At 47.4% G+C, this 15,778-nt stretch overlaps 1 protein-coding gene across 17 annotated transcripts in view; it reads right to left on the bottom strand.

The window, feature by feature from the left end:
• The window catches only part of LOC120903312 (sodium bicarbonate cotransporter 3), a 36,566-nt gene that overhangs the window by 9,789 nt on the left and 10,999 nt on the right, over positions 1-15,778 (bottom strand). For 2 of the 17 annotated variants that reach the window (XR_005739578.1, XM_040312671.1), the window contains exons 1-6: positions 13,376-15,153; positions 5,555-5,649; positions 4,555-4,698; positions 4,215-4,277; positions 3,039-3,527; positions 2,514-2,699 (exon numbers count right to left, since the gene is read on the bottom strand). Coding sequence is in view for 16 of the 17 variants with exons in the window: in XM_040312671.1 (XP_040168605.1) it covers positions 2,514-2,699; positions 3,039-3,527; positions 4,215-4,277; positions 4,555-4,698; positions 5,555-5,649; positions 13,376-13,413 (1,015 nt within the window). In the remaining variant the exon portion in view is untranslated. Of the gene's footprint in view, positions 1-1,150; positions 1,301-2,513; positions 2,700-3,038; positions 3,528-4,214; positions 4,278-4,554; positions 4,699-5,554; positions 5,650-5,724; positions 5,970-8,350; positions 9,075-10,838; positions 10,862-13,375; positions 15,156-15,778 lie in introns of those variants that run through there. The other 15 variants (XM_040312666.1, XM_040312668.1, XM_040312664.1 and 12 more) reach the window with 13 other exon arrangements.

Here is a 15,778-nt window from a genome sequence, read left to right as displayed (position 1 = left end):
GCTGTGTCGCAATCGAGCGTAAGGAGAGAGTATTGTTAGACGAGCAAACGTTACCGATGAGCTTATATATGCGATACAGTACGGATGAAGTTGAGCTAATAAAAAATACTTAAACATTCAACAACCAGTTTATGAGGTGAGATGGCAAGGCTAAGGTTCAAAGTGTATTTTTTTAAATGATTCTAACCCTCCAAAGTAAATATAATATCATTGGGTTACTCTAAGCGAAGTTATCCGTCAAATGCAAGCATGATTGATTTTCTCTAGCTTTTCCCTCGCTCCCTCAAGTTGGACTTGACTTTCGTGAGTTGTGATTGTTATTTATTTAGGCTATCACCCGTGCGTCCAACAGAAATTGTAGGTGCGTAGGAGTAACGAGTGTAGGTAGTGAGTTTTGTTTTTCTTATGCTTGGTTCGGTGCGTGTGTGTGTGTGGATTGAAAGGTTATGATCAATTGCAAAGTCGCTTGTTAAAAATTAACCAAACAGTTCAATTGCCGTAACGATAAGGTGATAGGAATGAGTAGAGCGTGATTGAAAGCGATCTAAAAAACATCATGAAACATCAACAGGTACACACGTACACACACACAAACAGAGAGAGAGTACAGTAGAATGATAGACTTATGATGAGACGATTTAGCAAGAAACTGTGTAAGCTTCTTATGGCCACGTGAATGGTGAAAGTAATGGCAAAGTGAGAAAACTTTCAAAAACAGGTTGACAATGAGTATGAAAACGAAACGGCATTAAAGAGGAGCAAACGTCTATATATAAAAAAACAATGCACTGAAAACGATCGATGGTTTTTGAGGTAGCGCTAGAGCAGCATTTGCTTTAACCTATTTGCTTTAACACTCAATAATGTAACTCGTGAAAACACACCGATATAGATATGGGTTTAAGAATAATGATAAAAGGCGTAGGATGAGCGACGAATGGTGAGAAAGAAACATCGATGTAGAGATAATTGGATAACGGAAGTATTGACAAAAAAGAAGGACAAAAAGAAGTAAAACTCTTTCAAGAACAAGGGCACACGAGAGATACACGTAGAAATAGACACACATAGAGAGACAGAGTTAGAGATAAAGAGAGTAAGAGAAAGAAGTAAAACACAGGAATAGAAAGCTATTTTTGTAATAAAAAACCTCTTCCAGCGGGCGCACTCGTCGAGCTGGCGGAACTTGAAGCACCGGCATGGAACCAGGTGGTAACTCCAACGGTGGATCCTGCGTTGCTGGCACCTGCGGCCGTACCACTTGCACCGCCACTGTGGGAAGCCGTTGGTGAAATGTCGTCTACCGCGTTTGGCAACGTAGAAATGCGAAAGGGCGAAAAGCGGGATGGCAATATTTATTCACTATAACCTCCCATTTGGGCGATACACTATGCAAGGGTAGGGGGTATGGAACATTCACGGAAATAAGACACCATTGCCATTCTCACAGGGGTGTAAGTATGTGTGTGAGTGTGTCTCTCTATCTTTATCTCTGTGTATATGTGTTTCACGCCACAAAGAATGGAACGAACGTACGAACGGTTGTAATAAGCTTTTAGTCGATTCGGACAGGAAAGCGGTACACCGAGGAACGGAGACAGCGAACCGCTAACGATGACAGTCAAGGAGCGGGAACGCACTTGCCACAGGATCAGGTGACACGAGACGGGTTTTGCTCACTAATCATTATCAAGCCTGCAGGGCCACCGGTGCAGGACCGATGGAAGGAATTAGGCGATGATTCAGACAGTTGCGTTACACCCGCAAAGGAGTCGAGGCAACAGGGCTCATTAAAATGGTGTCAAAATTCATCACGTAAGAAGCGTTACGAAAAGCGGTAGGAAAGCCAAATACACTGGTCAATGGGATCCATGAACCGTGGTGGATTGGTGGAAGGCCTTGTGGGTCTCGCTTGTCCCGATGGAGACGCACGGTGGTTTTCGTGGCGGGGAAGTGAATTTTTCCATTTTGATCCAGAGGGTAATTATTGTTGTGCAGCTCATTTGCCTTAACCTGTTAATTATTTCGAGTTAGCTTGGGAACGGACCGCTGAACTAATTAAAGTAACCCGATAGCTAAGCTACCTACCGGTTGGTATGGTTAGTAGCCACACTATTTTAAAAGGACACTATAATACACATTAGACAAGCCTATTATATCACTCGTTTTACCGTCACCGTCAACAATACTTATTTTGAATCAATTTTCAACAACAGCACAGTTTGTGGGGAGACGCAGACAAGCATTTACAATTACTGGGGGGTGGGCTAGAATTTGTTGGAATATTACACAGGCAAGCACAATGTACAACGAGGTTTGCAAGAAACGAGCATGGGAGGAACTCATCTAGCCGCCACCATCACTACACTATCACCCTTTTAATAGCCACCCGACACATGACGGGACACAGGGAGGACGACGATCATACAGGTTGTTTTTGCTGTTGTTGTTGTAGTCGGGTGTGGATTTGTGTGTGAGCATTTTTGTAGTTGTTTGGCTTAAAAAATCGGTACCTGTGGGCAGTGCTAGATAGTGACCGCGCTGATCTTTGCTACCGTACAGCAGGGCGGTTTGGGGCGAGACCGGACCCAGGGCGGATTCGCCTTCCTCGTGCATGCCCGACGGTGCCGACGAAACGACGTGCATTGGGAATGAGTTGGCCGACGAGATGCTTTTGCTGGTGGATGAGCGTGGCATATCTAGAAAACAGGGATTTCGGGATTCCCGTGTGGCTTGCGTGAGTGCGGTTGCATGTAGGTGTGTGTATGTGAATGCTGTGATTTTCGATCGATGACACGGTTTTTCGATTCCGGTGCGGTGCTGGCTACACACAAACTCTTACCCCTTCCGCTTGAATGGTGCAACTGCTAAATGCATCGCGCTTTTCTTGCTTCGAACTCCTTTGAAATGCACCCGTGTTCCCAACAGATTGCAACCCGATAGTGGAAGAAAGCACACTCGAAATATCCCCCCTTCGTGGTGAAAGCTTTTTCCCGCCCAAAAAAAGGCCCATTGAGTCCTCGGTCACGCATACTTACTCTTTGAAGACGAATGATTCTTTCCAATGTCGGCCAGGGAGCGGATCAGCGGCAGCCGGCTCTTCTTGCTGCCGAACTCGTGCTGATGCTTGTGGCGCTTCAGCAGCGCATCGATCACCTTGTCCCGGGCCTCCACCGGCAGCGTGCCCGAGTTGACCATGTTTTCGCACACCAGCTCGGCGATCTGCTCCAGGCTGACCGCTTCCATGTCCAGCATGACGGTGCCGTTGAGCAGCAGGCTGCGCAGCTCGAACAGCGAGTGAAGCGAGAGCGTGGCCACGTGCGGCTTGGACCACCGGTTGCCGCCCTCCTCGACGTCCTCCTCGAACTTTACCCAGCGTGCCGTTTCCTTCCAGGCCATCTCGTCCCCTTCCTTGACCAGCTCCTCCATCTCGGAGAAGAGCGGGTGGGACTCGTGCTGCGTGCCATCGCCTTCGCCGCCGACCTCACCGCCCAGGATGAATTGTACTCTTTGTGCGGGTGGTGTAACTGTTGGTGAGGCCGGGGGGTGGATGAAACAGGATTGAGAAATATCAATTAGAAAGCGTTTTTTTCCTTCTTCTTTTTGTGACGGAAAAAGTTGATCAATACACCGGCTCTCCAGCTCCCCAAACTTCAGGCCACACAGGAAGTGCCCAACACTCTCGACCGGAAGGCCCTACCGTTTGACACTGTTTGCATGCACCGTTATCAGTAGTCGGCGCCGTTTCGCAGAAGCAATCGAAGCAGCGATAAATCGCTAGACAGCGTGCCGACATAATAAGTGTCAGGAAGGCAAAATAAATTAGGCATTTGCTGGGAGAGTGAGTTGGCGTGAGAACCACCCACGCCGCGTCGTGTGTCCAATTGAACCTGGCCATGGCTTGCGGGAAGGGGGAGCTAGCGATAGGCAAATTGATCGACAGTGTAATCGCTTTCCATTAGGTTTTGTGTAGCGATTGAGCTGGCGTAGTGATTGTAAACAAGGTAAATATGGACCTACGCGTTACGCAAGCAATGATTGGACAAATAAGTGAAAGCGTGTGCGTTGGGTAGAAGACGTATTTTGTGTGTATGTGTTGTAGAAAAAACAGAAGGGTTGGTGAAAGTCCAACAAAACAAAAATGCGTGTAGTAATCAAGTAAAACTGAGGACTGGCACAATAAAAACGAACCATCCAAACTACATCTATCTTACAAGATTCGCCATCATCAACGATGCTGATTCTTCGTTGTGTGACGACGTGGGGTATCGTAACGACTAAACGGCCAGTTTAGAAGTAAACACAGGCAGTTATAGATAGAACAATAGACAAAGAATCACAAAAAGGAAAGAGCATAGATTATAGGTTTTTTTCAACAGATTTTCAAGAAAAGAATGTTAACAAAAGGTACAAGTTTTTCGAGTCATTTTTTTACAAAATTATAATGTTTTAGTGCTTAGCTTAGCAATCAACATTTTCAATTAGATCTAATACTGTCCAATGGGAACAAATAATTAAAAGTGATAATTTGATTTTCTCCCTCTCTCCCCTTACCAGGCCGTTCCGCTTCCGATCCCGTGCTACCCTTGTCGCCATTTTCCCGGCTCGCCTGGTGGTGCTTATGCCAACGCCGCTGGGAATGTCGCCGGGATGAGCCCGGAATGTGGACGCCAACGAAAACGGTGTGCGCTCGGTGACCTGAAAACGAGAAAGCAGAGAAAATAATAACGCAAATGCAGAGCCGACGAAGCGTTCATTTCTATCCCCGGGTACCACATCCCAAGACCCTGCCCGCGGCGGACGCTTAGCTGCTACCAAGTCGATCAATTAACAAAGGTTGGGGCATTATTTGCATACGTGGCTCGAGTGGCGGGCAGGCGCACGATTCGCTGAAAGAGGCCGATGCCTGTCCGTATGGTCAGGCAACGCTCTGTTGGTGTGTAGCTAGGGCTTGCATTAAATGTAAAACAGATTGAATTAGATGAGTGGGGCCCCCGGATCGGTTGAGGGGTTGTATCGAACGCACACGTGTACTATAGAAAAGCTGGGCTTGTTGACAAAACTCGTTTAGTGCTCGTTATCACAACGTTGTCACAACGCATCATCGCTGGTTTGTGATGAATTTAATATTAACAATCAACACACGCACACTCTCAAGTGCCGATAGCGACAACCACAGGACGAGAGAGAGACGATAGATAGAGGAACCGATCATGGAAAATGCAACAGCTGTGCATCTAGAAAGGGTGGAATTGATTTGTTTTTTTTTGTGCAAGAAAAACATACAAACTACACGCAATGATGAACAAACGCAAAGTGCAATGAACGTGCATCATATCGATCCTCAGAGGGTGTTTTAATTGAAGAGAAAAAAATAATAAATTAATGGCAATAATGAGCACTTCACATGAGGCTTCTGATGTTTTGATTACAGTTTGTTGTTAATCTGATAGTAAAAAGCGCCTCACGTCACCCATTTCAAAATGGAGTATTAGCGCGTGGTAATTTTGATTACGTTTCGATACCGATAAATGGATGAGTTTGCTGCACGTACCTTCAAAGTCCTGATCGGCGGTAAATGTCCGATTTTTGAGCCTCGGATCTATCGGAGCTTCCTCGTCCACTACGCCGTGATCCATCATCCAGGGTCTGCAAAAAAAGAGCCACAAAAAAAGGAAAACTCATTAAAAACACTTGTTGTTGTAGGGCAATATTGTATCGCACCGGTGAACAAATCAGTCTGAAATCACACGTATTAATCATACACAGCGGAAACATTAAAACAGTATTTCAGTTCAATTACTGCACATCACTGGTGTGGCCACAGGAAGGTCAGCAGAACAAAACGAACTGGTGACGGTTCGTTAGGTAGCTCGCTGAAAACTGTTGCTATCCACCAGTACAGCTACTAACCAGTGGCAAACGCTATTCGCCGCTAAAGGTATAGTTCCGGTCCGTCACCGAGCTGTAATGTCCGGGCACTGTTTGTCGACCATTTGCCAACCTTTCACACTAGTTCTAAATCACTCGGGATTGGATTGAGCACGACAATTGTGGTGGGGAGTGTTGGTAGGAGGAAAATAAAAACCGCAGAAACTTTAACCGACTAGTACAGTGTCTGTCATCGTCGGTTGTATCGGTTTGGTGAAGGCGATCTGATAAGAACTGTTACATCCGCTCATTGTGCTGCAGGTATGATGCGGCATATCTTGGTAAAGTGACAACATCCTCCTCGAGGTAATTAATGAGAGTGTAAAACACACGACACAAATGCATCCAGCATCCAGCAGACGGCTGAAGGGTATAGTTGTCTTAAACGTTGAGCATCAGATTGCCGAGAGAGAAATTCCATTAACGGCATAATTACACACATATGTGTTTTCTTTACTCTCCATCCCTCTATCATGCATCCTGTTATTAACACATTTATGCGACGTAATAATAGTCTTCACCAATGGCAAGACTGTACCATTTCTAATTGTGGTCATTAGTCGGTTTCTTTTATCAAACGCTAATGGTGGAGAAAATGCCTTTTAAGTGAAGGAAAGCATAAGCACATAGTTTTTATCCATTACCTTTTTTACATGTAAAATTTCGTACGCATCGGAACTGAAACTGTACAACGTCGAGATATATCGCCAACATTGAAACCAAAGGAAGATTCAACTGATTACTCTTGTGACACAACAGCATCGGCCGATAGCATCTCTTTGGCCGTGGGAAAGAAACACACCTCCACAATGAACCGCGACATAGGCTGGTACAATCATTTCCCCTGACCTTTGCGTTCAAGAAAACATCATCGTTCAAGCCAGCAAGGTACCGTATGGGAATATGCAAAACGATCGAATCGGAAGTGTGTTGGACCTTGAAGCAATTCAACGAAGGTGTCGGTTTACAGCACTACAAACCGTAAACACCGCTATCGTAAATCAAATGCAAACGAGACTGATTTGAAGGGTTGCGATTGATAGGCGAAATGCAAAAATTCGTATCGAACCGGAATTTGTCACGGTATTAATGAGTAACATTCCTTTACAGCGCCATATGCATAAACCGGTGGGAAAGGTATTTTAAATAATGCAAAATTATTTTCCACTCCCATCCGGCCGTAAAGTTACCGGCACACGCTTGCCGGTCCCTTATTTGTCCGCTGCTTTGTTGTTTCCTCTCGACCCAACGTCAGCGCAAGCGTTTTATGAACTTGTTTATTAAAAATCGTCTAAAGCCCCCATCCGCCCGACTGTATTTGCGAACGTATAAATCATAGCGTCGGCCTGAGCTTCCGTGCTTATCACAAACGATGCAATTTGCCAGATAATGCGCAACCCACCACACATCATAACGATGGGCAATAATTTTCACAAACTCCACTAAAGCTTGAAAGGAGATTTGCTCCTTGCAATTTGCCACGGCACCAAACTATATACGGTTGCCATCTCTCTTGATCTGTCGCTAGCTGGGGTTCGTCGCCAACTCGAGACACTGCTCTGTCTTGCAATGCATGCGAACGAATGCATTAGATAAAGGTGTTGTTGCTGCTGCTGTTGAGGGATCTTGTCGTAAGCCAATGATCAGAAGTTGTCACTCGCGAGCTACTAGGATGGGCGCAGGGACCGCGCAGCGAAGCAATAAAGTTGTTTTCTAGCAAATGTTTATCCAGAGCAATTCAGTGACAACGTGTGATACGAAGGCACTGTGCGGGCAGTGAGGTGGGTGGAGGTGTGATTAGAGGGACGAGGAGGTTTACAGCTGCAATGAGCAAACGTGTAATGTTCGCGGTGCTGTAAATCGGGCAAATAAACAGACACACACACACGGACCTGGGATTGGCGCCAGGTGTGCTACCAAGTGCTGTTCCCGTTTCACGCACCCTTCACTGTTCCCAGCACTGTTCTCAGCAATTAATCTCAATGGATACAACTCGCTGTCAATTTCAGGTTGCTTTTACCAGGGCGATTAAAGAACGGTTCCAAATAACTAGCTGTTAGCTCTCTCTGCCTGATAATATCAGGCCAAGATTCGAATTGTGCTGCGATTTTAACAACTGCCAATCAGATTGGAGCAAAGATCCAATTAAAGCGAGCCGGGTTCGATTTCCCCCCCTGCTGTTCTCGTGCACTAATAGCTGTTTCCGCACGGGATAGAGGAATGTGATTGATTAAGCCAGGCTGATAAGAGCATGATCTACGGCACTACGGCGAAACTCGGGCCTCTTTATGGCGGGTCATTGTAATCGCGCGCTTAATCCGGCTGGGTGATTCACGTCACGGCAGAGACGAAATAATGCTAGAGCGCTGTGGTTGTTTCTGTGCTGAATGTGAGTAAATGATCGGTACGTTTTTGCTACCTTTCCTGCAGCTCCATGGTGTCGATTTTCTTCATTGTGACTACTACCAGGCAAGGATGTTCAAGGCACTAAATACACACAAACACGTATACACGCACATAAAAATCGGAATTGTTTCGGTAACTCTATAACACCACACTGGATCGCTCAGAAGGTGCCTGGCCACTCCGCAGATGATGTGGCATACAGCTCACTAGATCACTCGGAACTGCACTCACGGTACGACTGGCACAATCACGAGACGATCACTACAGTGGCCCTGTTCTCGTCAAGCCGATGCTCCCAAGTGCTGCAGGCTAGCAGAGTGGACTATTGTCGTCACCTCCGGGTACGGTCGAGGCTTTAAATATACTGCTCGTAGCCAGAGAGCCAGATGACCACCAAAAGATGAGGTACCGGAGGCTCGATGGTAGCCGAGGGGATATTATATATCGCTTAACCACCGCTTTACATCACCATTGTGACGTCGTTGCCGTCGTCTGCAGATCGCACCCGAATTTTGTTCTGCACAACACACAACAGACCGTCGGTTTACAGCTCTCAGTAGCTCTTATCACTTTACAGCACTCACGCGACACTGTCCCGTGGGGTGGCACAAAACTTCCTTCCTTGTTTTCTCCGTGTCCACAGATTCTGCGGAAGAAATGCTACCCGGACACACCAACAGCGCCGAGATAGCGCGCCCACCGTCTCGGTCGGGGTCTAACGGCAAACTACGGAGAATTCCCCGGGCTAGAGAGGCTCGAGTAGGTCGAGTAGCACGCGTAGCCGTGAAGTACGGTCGACGTGTGTCATCGGGACGGCATTGCGTGCGGCCAGTTATCAGCCGTCCGCGGCGAGATGAGGAATCGCATCGGGGCTGCTGTAGTAGGAAGCGAGCTACGATTAGCAGGGTTGGTGGGTGATTTGATTAGAAAAGATCAACCAAGAACGGTTCGGATGTTCTTCCGTGCGGTCGTTCGTCGAACTGCATGGCGGGTAAACATTACACGCCGTTCTGCGCCCACCAGCCAGAGGGGTAGCATAAATCAAACACATAAGCACAAAGCACACGTACTTGAATGGTAGCGATCCATACAAAAACGATCCAGAGAGGCCTTTGTACAATTGTTCCGCGCTATGGGAACGGCCATCATTTGCTAACGTCGTTAATGATCGATCATTACCATACACATTGCCGAGCGGGGGGGTGATGGTGGTGCACAAGGCTGGTTATTGGAGCTGATCGTTGGCGAATTAAGAATCGCCCCCCCGTTCCACAACAAGGTCTTTTTGTTGAGCGATCTTCGAAACTCCAGTTCAATCGAGATTCATCTAGCTTGCGAAGGGCTTTCCCCCACGTTGAATGTCTCCAACAAAAACAGGTTCCTTCCAAAAATCGTCGAAGCGATTTTACATGAATTTTGCCGTTTCGGACGATATTGGGAACCAGACGATTTGCGTCATTCGGTATGCGATCGAAAATGTTGAAGTCGTCCGCGAACGGCCTGTTTTGGTCCACCATTTGAATGGCGCCAGAAAGGTGGCAGGTTGTAAAACCAGTTATGCGAACCAGTGCTCCACCCGCGTGACATATACATATGTAAGTCAATGCCAATTTTCTGGTAGTCAGCCCGTAACCTTCTGTGGTCTATGGGCGGTATCTTGTACCAGACGGTGTATGATTTCGTGCCGTAGTACGCTCAAGCAGTACCGGATACCTTCTGGTTTAAGATGACCACTATTCGCAGGACCTGCAGGTAGCCACAAAAGTAATACTGCGCACGCTTCCGGTAAACCTTGCCCCAGTTCCAAGTGTTCCAAGTCTGCCCGAAAGTGGGTCAACATTGGGTAGAGCAAACGAACGAAACGAAACGAAAAAAAGACTCCTCATGAAAGAACTACTTTCATGGGCCGTTTTGTTTGCTTGTTGATGCAGTCACACACTGTCTTCGGGAATGGATCGGGTACGCAATCGATGCACGGTGTAAAATGTGAATGGTTTCACTTGAACCTTGGCGCAGCAATGTCCCTCGGCGCTGGGTGAAAGAAACCTTTCTCACTCGAACACGCCGGACGGGTGGGCGATATGGGATCGGGTGGTGGTATGGATTGTTTACACTTCCTTCGATTATCTCGCATTTCCTCGCACGAATCTGATCCCCAGGCACGATGGTCGCTGCGGCAAGCTGCGGTGCATAATTTGTTGCTGTCAACGCGCGTCACTGTATTTGCATCTTGGATGGTTTCGTTTTTTTATATCAACTCAAACAACGGACGGAAGTGAAACGAAAGAATGGCGAAACAGCACAAACACATGCCTACGGAGAGGGCGCCAGCGTGATTCTATTTGATGTTGGGAATGGCAACGATACCGTACCGCAACAAGGAAACCGAAAGGGCGTTGGTGTTTGATGACTGGTTGCTTTGCCTTCTAGACAATGCGTTTCTGAGGGAGACACAGAGAGAAAGAGAGAGGTTCTAGCGGATGTTTTATTGGTTCACTGACCCTTCGGTGAGGTCGGGCTGTCGACCTCAGTCTGTGCAAGAAATAAAGAGCCCGAACCGATGTGCATGTGTTCCAGATGTTAGCTTCACGCGCGTGTGTTAGATTCCATTTGCAACGGAAGCAAATTTTCCGACTGCATCGAAATGGCCCAAAAGAGCGCTTCTCAATCACTTGTGCGCGTCGGAACAGGGCAAACGCGAGTGTGGAACGTTCGCCGAGATTCCCTCAACAGGTCAGTCAGCATAGTAAAGCCGACAGCCCGAATGCAGAGAACGATCGACAATGTCCGTCCACTACTAGCGCACGGCAAAAAGCGACTAATGTCATTAGCTTATAAGCTCAACCGGCGACCGGCAGGGGTCTGACCGGAATGCTAATCACGGCATCGGCGGCCTATTGCCGTTCGAACTTGCCCGGCGTTCGGCGATTGGTTCGAGTGAACGGGAAAGCACACGGCCAACGGTCCACAGCGGTGCCTAGCCACAGTGCTGGTGCTCGAATATTCCCGAGCACGTTTCGGAAGACTTTGTAGCGATTGATTCAACAGTGGTTGCGGGCCGCACGGAAGCACGCTATCCGCTCGAACACTTAGAGATAAGCACGGATAGGTGCTGTGCATTTTTCCACGTTGTTAGAAAAGAGAATCCCCTGGACTTTCTTCGGCGACTGCCACGAGTGCATCGATACCGCTGGTACGGGTTTCTTTATTTAATTGATAAAGAGAAGAGTTGCTCGTCTCAGCTGAAGCGGTCTTGCAACACTCTCAGCCGTTTATAACGCACCCAATTAATAGCTCCCGTGAGCTTTGTGCTGTGTCGGTCGGTAAACATTAGGCGCGACGGTACGTGAAGAATAATAAGTGTTCTTTTTTATTACCCCGCCGCTAATCGGGTCGTGTGTGAAGCAACTCGCGAATCGGGGAAGGGGAGAAGGCTCTCTTTGTACCGGCTTTCCGTGACACCGAACTGACTGACTGGGAAGGAAATTAAATTTTAACGATTTTTTGGCCAATACCACACACACGCAAACCCACATAAAAGCGAGCGTTGATGAGATGTATTTAGCATCGATTATAGGTACTAATATGGAAACCATCTTTGGCCATATTTTGCAGAAGCTCATTAGCAGATCTGGCCGCTTGTAAATATTAGCCGCGCAGCAATTGCACCTACGTGCAATCAATCGTTTCGCACACGCAAAATGCAAATGCGTGTGTGCATCGTGCCGTCGCCCCAGTGCCAGCTTTCCCTCGCAACAGCCGCGGGTAAATGCACCCAACACGGACAGAGGGGAGATGGAAAGAAAACGGAGAGAAGCAATAAAAGAAACCATCCCCGAGCCAACGATGCGGGAGCGTACCGCCAACGTTCATGGACACGGGATGTAATATCAGACCTTTGCGACCGTCCTGACCAGGGCCAACACAAACACAAGCGATTGCTCATCCACAGTGCAAGCTGTTTTTTTCCTCCTCTTCGGTGTTTTGCTGCCGGAACGGTGCGAGACGGTATCTCCTTTCTCCCGGGTGGCGGGAGATTGCGTGCGGTCGATCGTGTTTGCCGTACGCCGCCTGATCTTGATCTCATTACCGACCGTCACCTTAATTCGCTGCGATGATGCAGTTCGTCTTTGATGTGTGAGTCTGTGTGTGTGTGTTTCTTTTTAGTGACACGCAACTATGATTCCTTGCGCTTACTTCTCTGCAACGCTCACACAGCCGATCGCCATTCAAGTGCTCTTATCTTTGCGACCGGGTCGTATGAATCTTGCCCCAAAACCCATGAACATGATCAGCGACTTGCGGGAAGTGGTGTGTGTGTGGCGTGATTTTTGTTGGCACGGAAGAAAATGTTTGCTTTCGTGGGGTTCGGGGTTGATCGATTCCGCTTTTTTGGGGTGAGGGTCAACCACTCATACATCTGCGTGGTTGATCGGAGTCGTTTTTGCAAGGACGCAGATCGTTAAAGCTGCAGTGGAATTGGCAAGGTGAACATGACCTTGGATGGAAGATGTGACGGTTGGATCAGATCAACGGTTGGGATTAATTTTGAGGACGGATGTTAAAAGTACAAGGTATTTTGCCTGATAAATTATTAATGATAGGCTACGAATACCGACCCAATCATAAGAAAGTATGATTCAATCTTACGACACTTCCAAAAAACTAGGGTTCCTGGTGGCAGCCCTTAACATTAACTGGACCTTTTTGGGGTGGGTAGAAAGGTGTCTTTGCTTATCCCGTTTCGCAAACCCTTCCAAGAAATCTCACCTCATATATACGTATAACAATAACATTAGCAGGAACTGCAGGGTTAGAAAAGGTTAATCGAGAGCCCTTGCGCTAGAACCGTAATGCGAGATAACGCGGGACAGAACAAATATGTATGTGTTTGTTTTTTTCTTTCTTCATTTCTTCACCATAAATATTGATAACAGTTTTCCTCCTCTATGAGTCAGTAGGGACTGAATGGGACTTTTTTGTTAGCCCTCGGAAAGCTAATGCTTGTTCTTGCTTCCTTTCCACGTGGTCAACTTACCGTTGCGAACGATAGCGCCGGTTGGCGGTGTCCTTCATGTTTTGTTAAACTTTTATTACTTTGCGGTGGTTTAAAATCTGCAAAACTCCACTCGCTCCAGCAATTGGAGCCCGGCAATCAAATCGTTCAATCGTAACGGTGCTTGACCGGTACACTTCCAACCGCTACCTTTTCGGTAGGTTCAATCTGAAGTGGAATTTTTATGCAAGTTTATATAGCTCGGTCCAGCTTTTACCAGCCGCTAACAGATGCCTTAACGGAACCGGCGAGGCGTAGCGGGCACTGCCTGGACCACAGTGTACAAACATTTATCCACACACGGACACATACACACACATACACTGTCGATGGGATTTGTACCAGTTGGGAGCCGCCGAGCAGCTGAGCAGCAGCACACAAAAATCGATGAACTGCGCCCAGAAGGCCCGGGAGCGGAAGACGGTGGGGTATGAGGTCAGTAATTCGTAGCACGAGCTAGCGAGCTGTTAGATGCTAGCGATTTGTATCCATTTGACTTGATTATAATTGAAGGATGCCTTGCAAGGACACTTGCGCTGATTTTGGCTTCTTAGCTGAGACTGCGTGTATGTGGGAGTGTGAACGAGTGTGTGTTTAGTTTTCTTTCTTCAAGCGCACTCGAACACTAGCACAATTAGCTTATCACTATCATTACTGGGAGCAACTTTGTCTTCCTGCTGTTGCTGACCTTCGGACGTTAACGCGCCCCGCCGTTGGGCATTGGTTGTAACGGGTGCATAAAAGCGTACTCCACTTGGAAGCCCCACTTGAAGTTGTTGGGCAAAATGCTGCTTTCCGGCTTGGACTTTGAAAAACTCACTTACGATGTAAATTGACTTTTTGCACTTTTATCACACATTAAAAACCACTTTCACTAAAACACCGTCACGCGGGCGGACACAAAAAGAAACGGTAGAACCATGAATTGCTGAGCCTTGCCCGATGGACGCATAAAATTGAAATGTATTTTCTTTCACCAAGAAGATGGTGAGAGGAAATGGTTTTCCAAAATGGAAGACATCAAAGCCGCGACGAAAGCAAATTGTGGAAGAACACGTTTGATGCACTAAACGGATGTGGGACAAAAAGAAAGCCAAACGGTGCGGCCCCTCGCCAGAACGTCGTGGAATCTTTTCAAACCTGCGTTTTTCCTGCAGAACGTTTCGAGGTACTGTTTGCCTTATCCTGAGGGAATTTTCCTCAATATTAACGCACACATACATCCACAGACAAACACACAAAGAAAATCCGGCACAGACAGAGACCGGGATTGGCGAAGGTAGACGAGTTTTAATGGACAAAGTTCCGCCGTCACCGCCACGACTGTATGATTCGCAGCGTACGTGCCCACATTGTGTGCTGGACTTTTGCAGACGATCCTAGAACAAATTTTCCACCACCAGGTAAAAGAAAATTCGTGCAATGGGTCACACACAAACTATCACTGCGCTTCACACGCGACACGGAACAAGCTTCGTCTGAGGGGCGTATGGTTTAAGAACTAGCTCGCCCAGTTTCGTGCTGCACTGGGTACGCTTTCACACGGCTAAGTTTTCCCAGTCCGGAATTGAAAATTGGACGTAATTTTCACGCAATTTTGTTTGTTGGCCTATCCCACTGCTGGTGAAAGATGTGTAGCTTCTGCCCTACGTTTCGCGAGTCAACGGGTCGCGCAGACGACCAACGCGCATTCCGAATGTCGCGCACGGTACTGCTGAACGAAAACCGCCTCGTACGTACGAAACGTTACTCTCGACTGCGGTCCCGATGCCATGTGCGTCGATGTGTATCCGAACTGCCGCTCGCTTTGCGTTTCTTTATGCTGCTGCTACTGCTGTCTGGCGTGGTTTCGCTGCGCCTGCCTACCCACCGCTTGCCGTACCAGCTCGATCCGGACAGCACAGCCGCGCGGGACGTTTGTTGTTGCCGGCAGTAGTAGTGCAATCGGGAGCGTCATACGAACCAGGGGGCAACCCGCTGACGAGACGGGCCGATATCGGCGTCTGCGCCGAGAGGGAAGTCGGAGGACATTGGGAGATTAGGGTGGCTGGTTTGTTGATGTGTACCAGAGCGACAGCGGTAGCTAGCTAGCACTGGAACAGTGCCGGCGCATGGCCAACACGGTGGGAGCAACTGTGCGTTTGTGTTGGTACTACAGTAAGTGATGGTTTTTGTCATGCGTGAAGAATTGCACAGTGTTAATTTATGCAGATATGCTCTTTTTTATTCATAAAATAGTTATTGTGTTTATTTTGCTTGATAATATGTTGTATTATAAAAAGTTTTGTTTATCATGTTAATTACAACAAACTAATTATAGCTACATTTTAGGCCTAAGAAATGCATTAAGTTATTAAAATAAAGAAATGCTTTGACTAGGTTTGG

The sequence above is a fragment of the Anopheles arabiensis genome, chromosome 3 (genome assembly GCF_016920715.1).
Source record: "Anopheles arabiensis isolate DONGOLA chromosome 3, AaraD3, whole genome shotgun sequence".
Taxonomy (NCBI): Eukaryota; Metazoa; Arthropoda; class Insecta; order Diptera; family Culicidae; genus Anopheles; species Anopheles arabiensis.
This window is presented reverse-complemented; position numbering and strand designations above follow the sequence as displayed.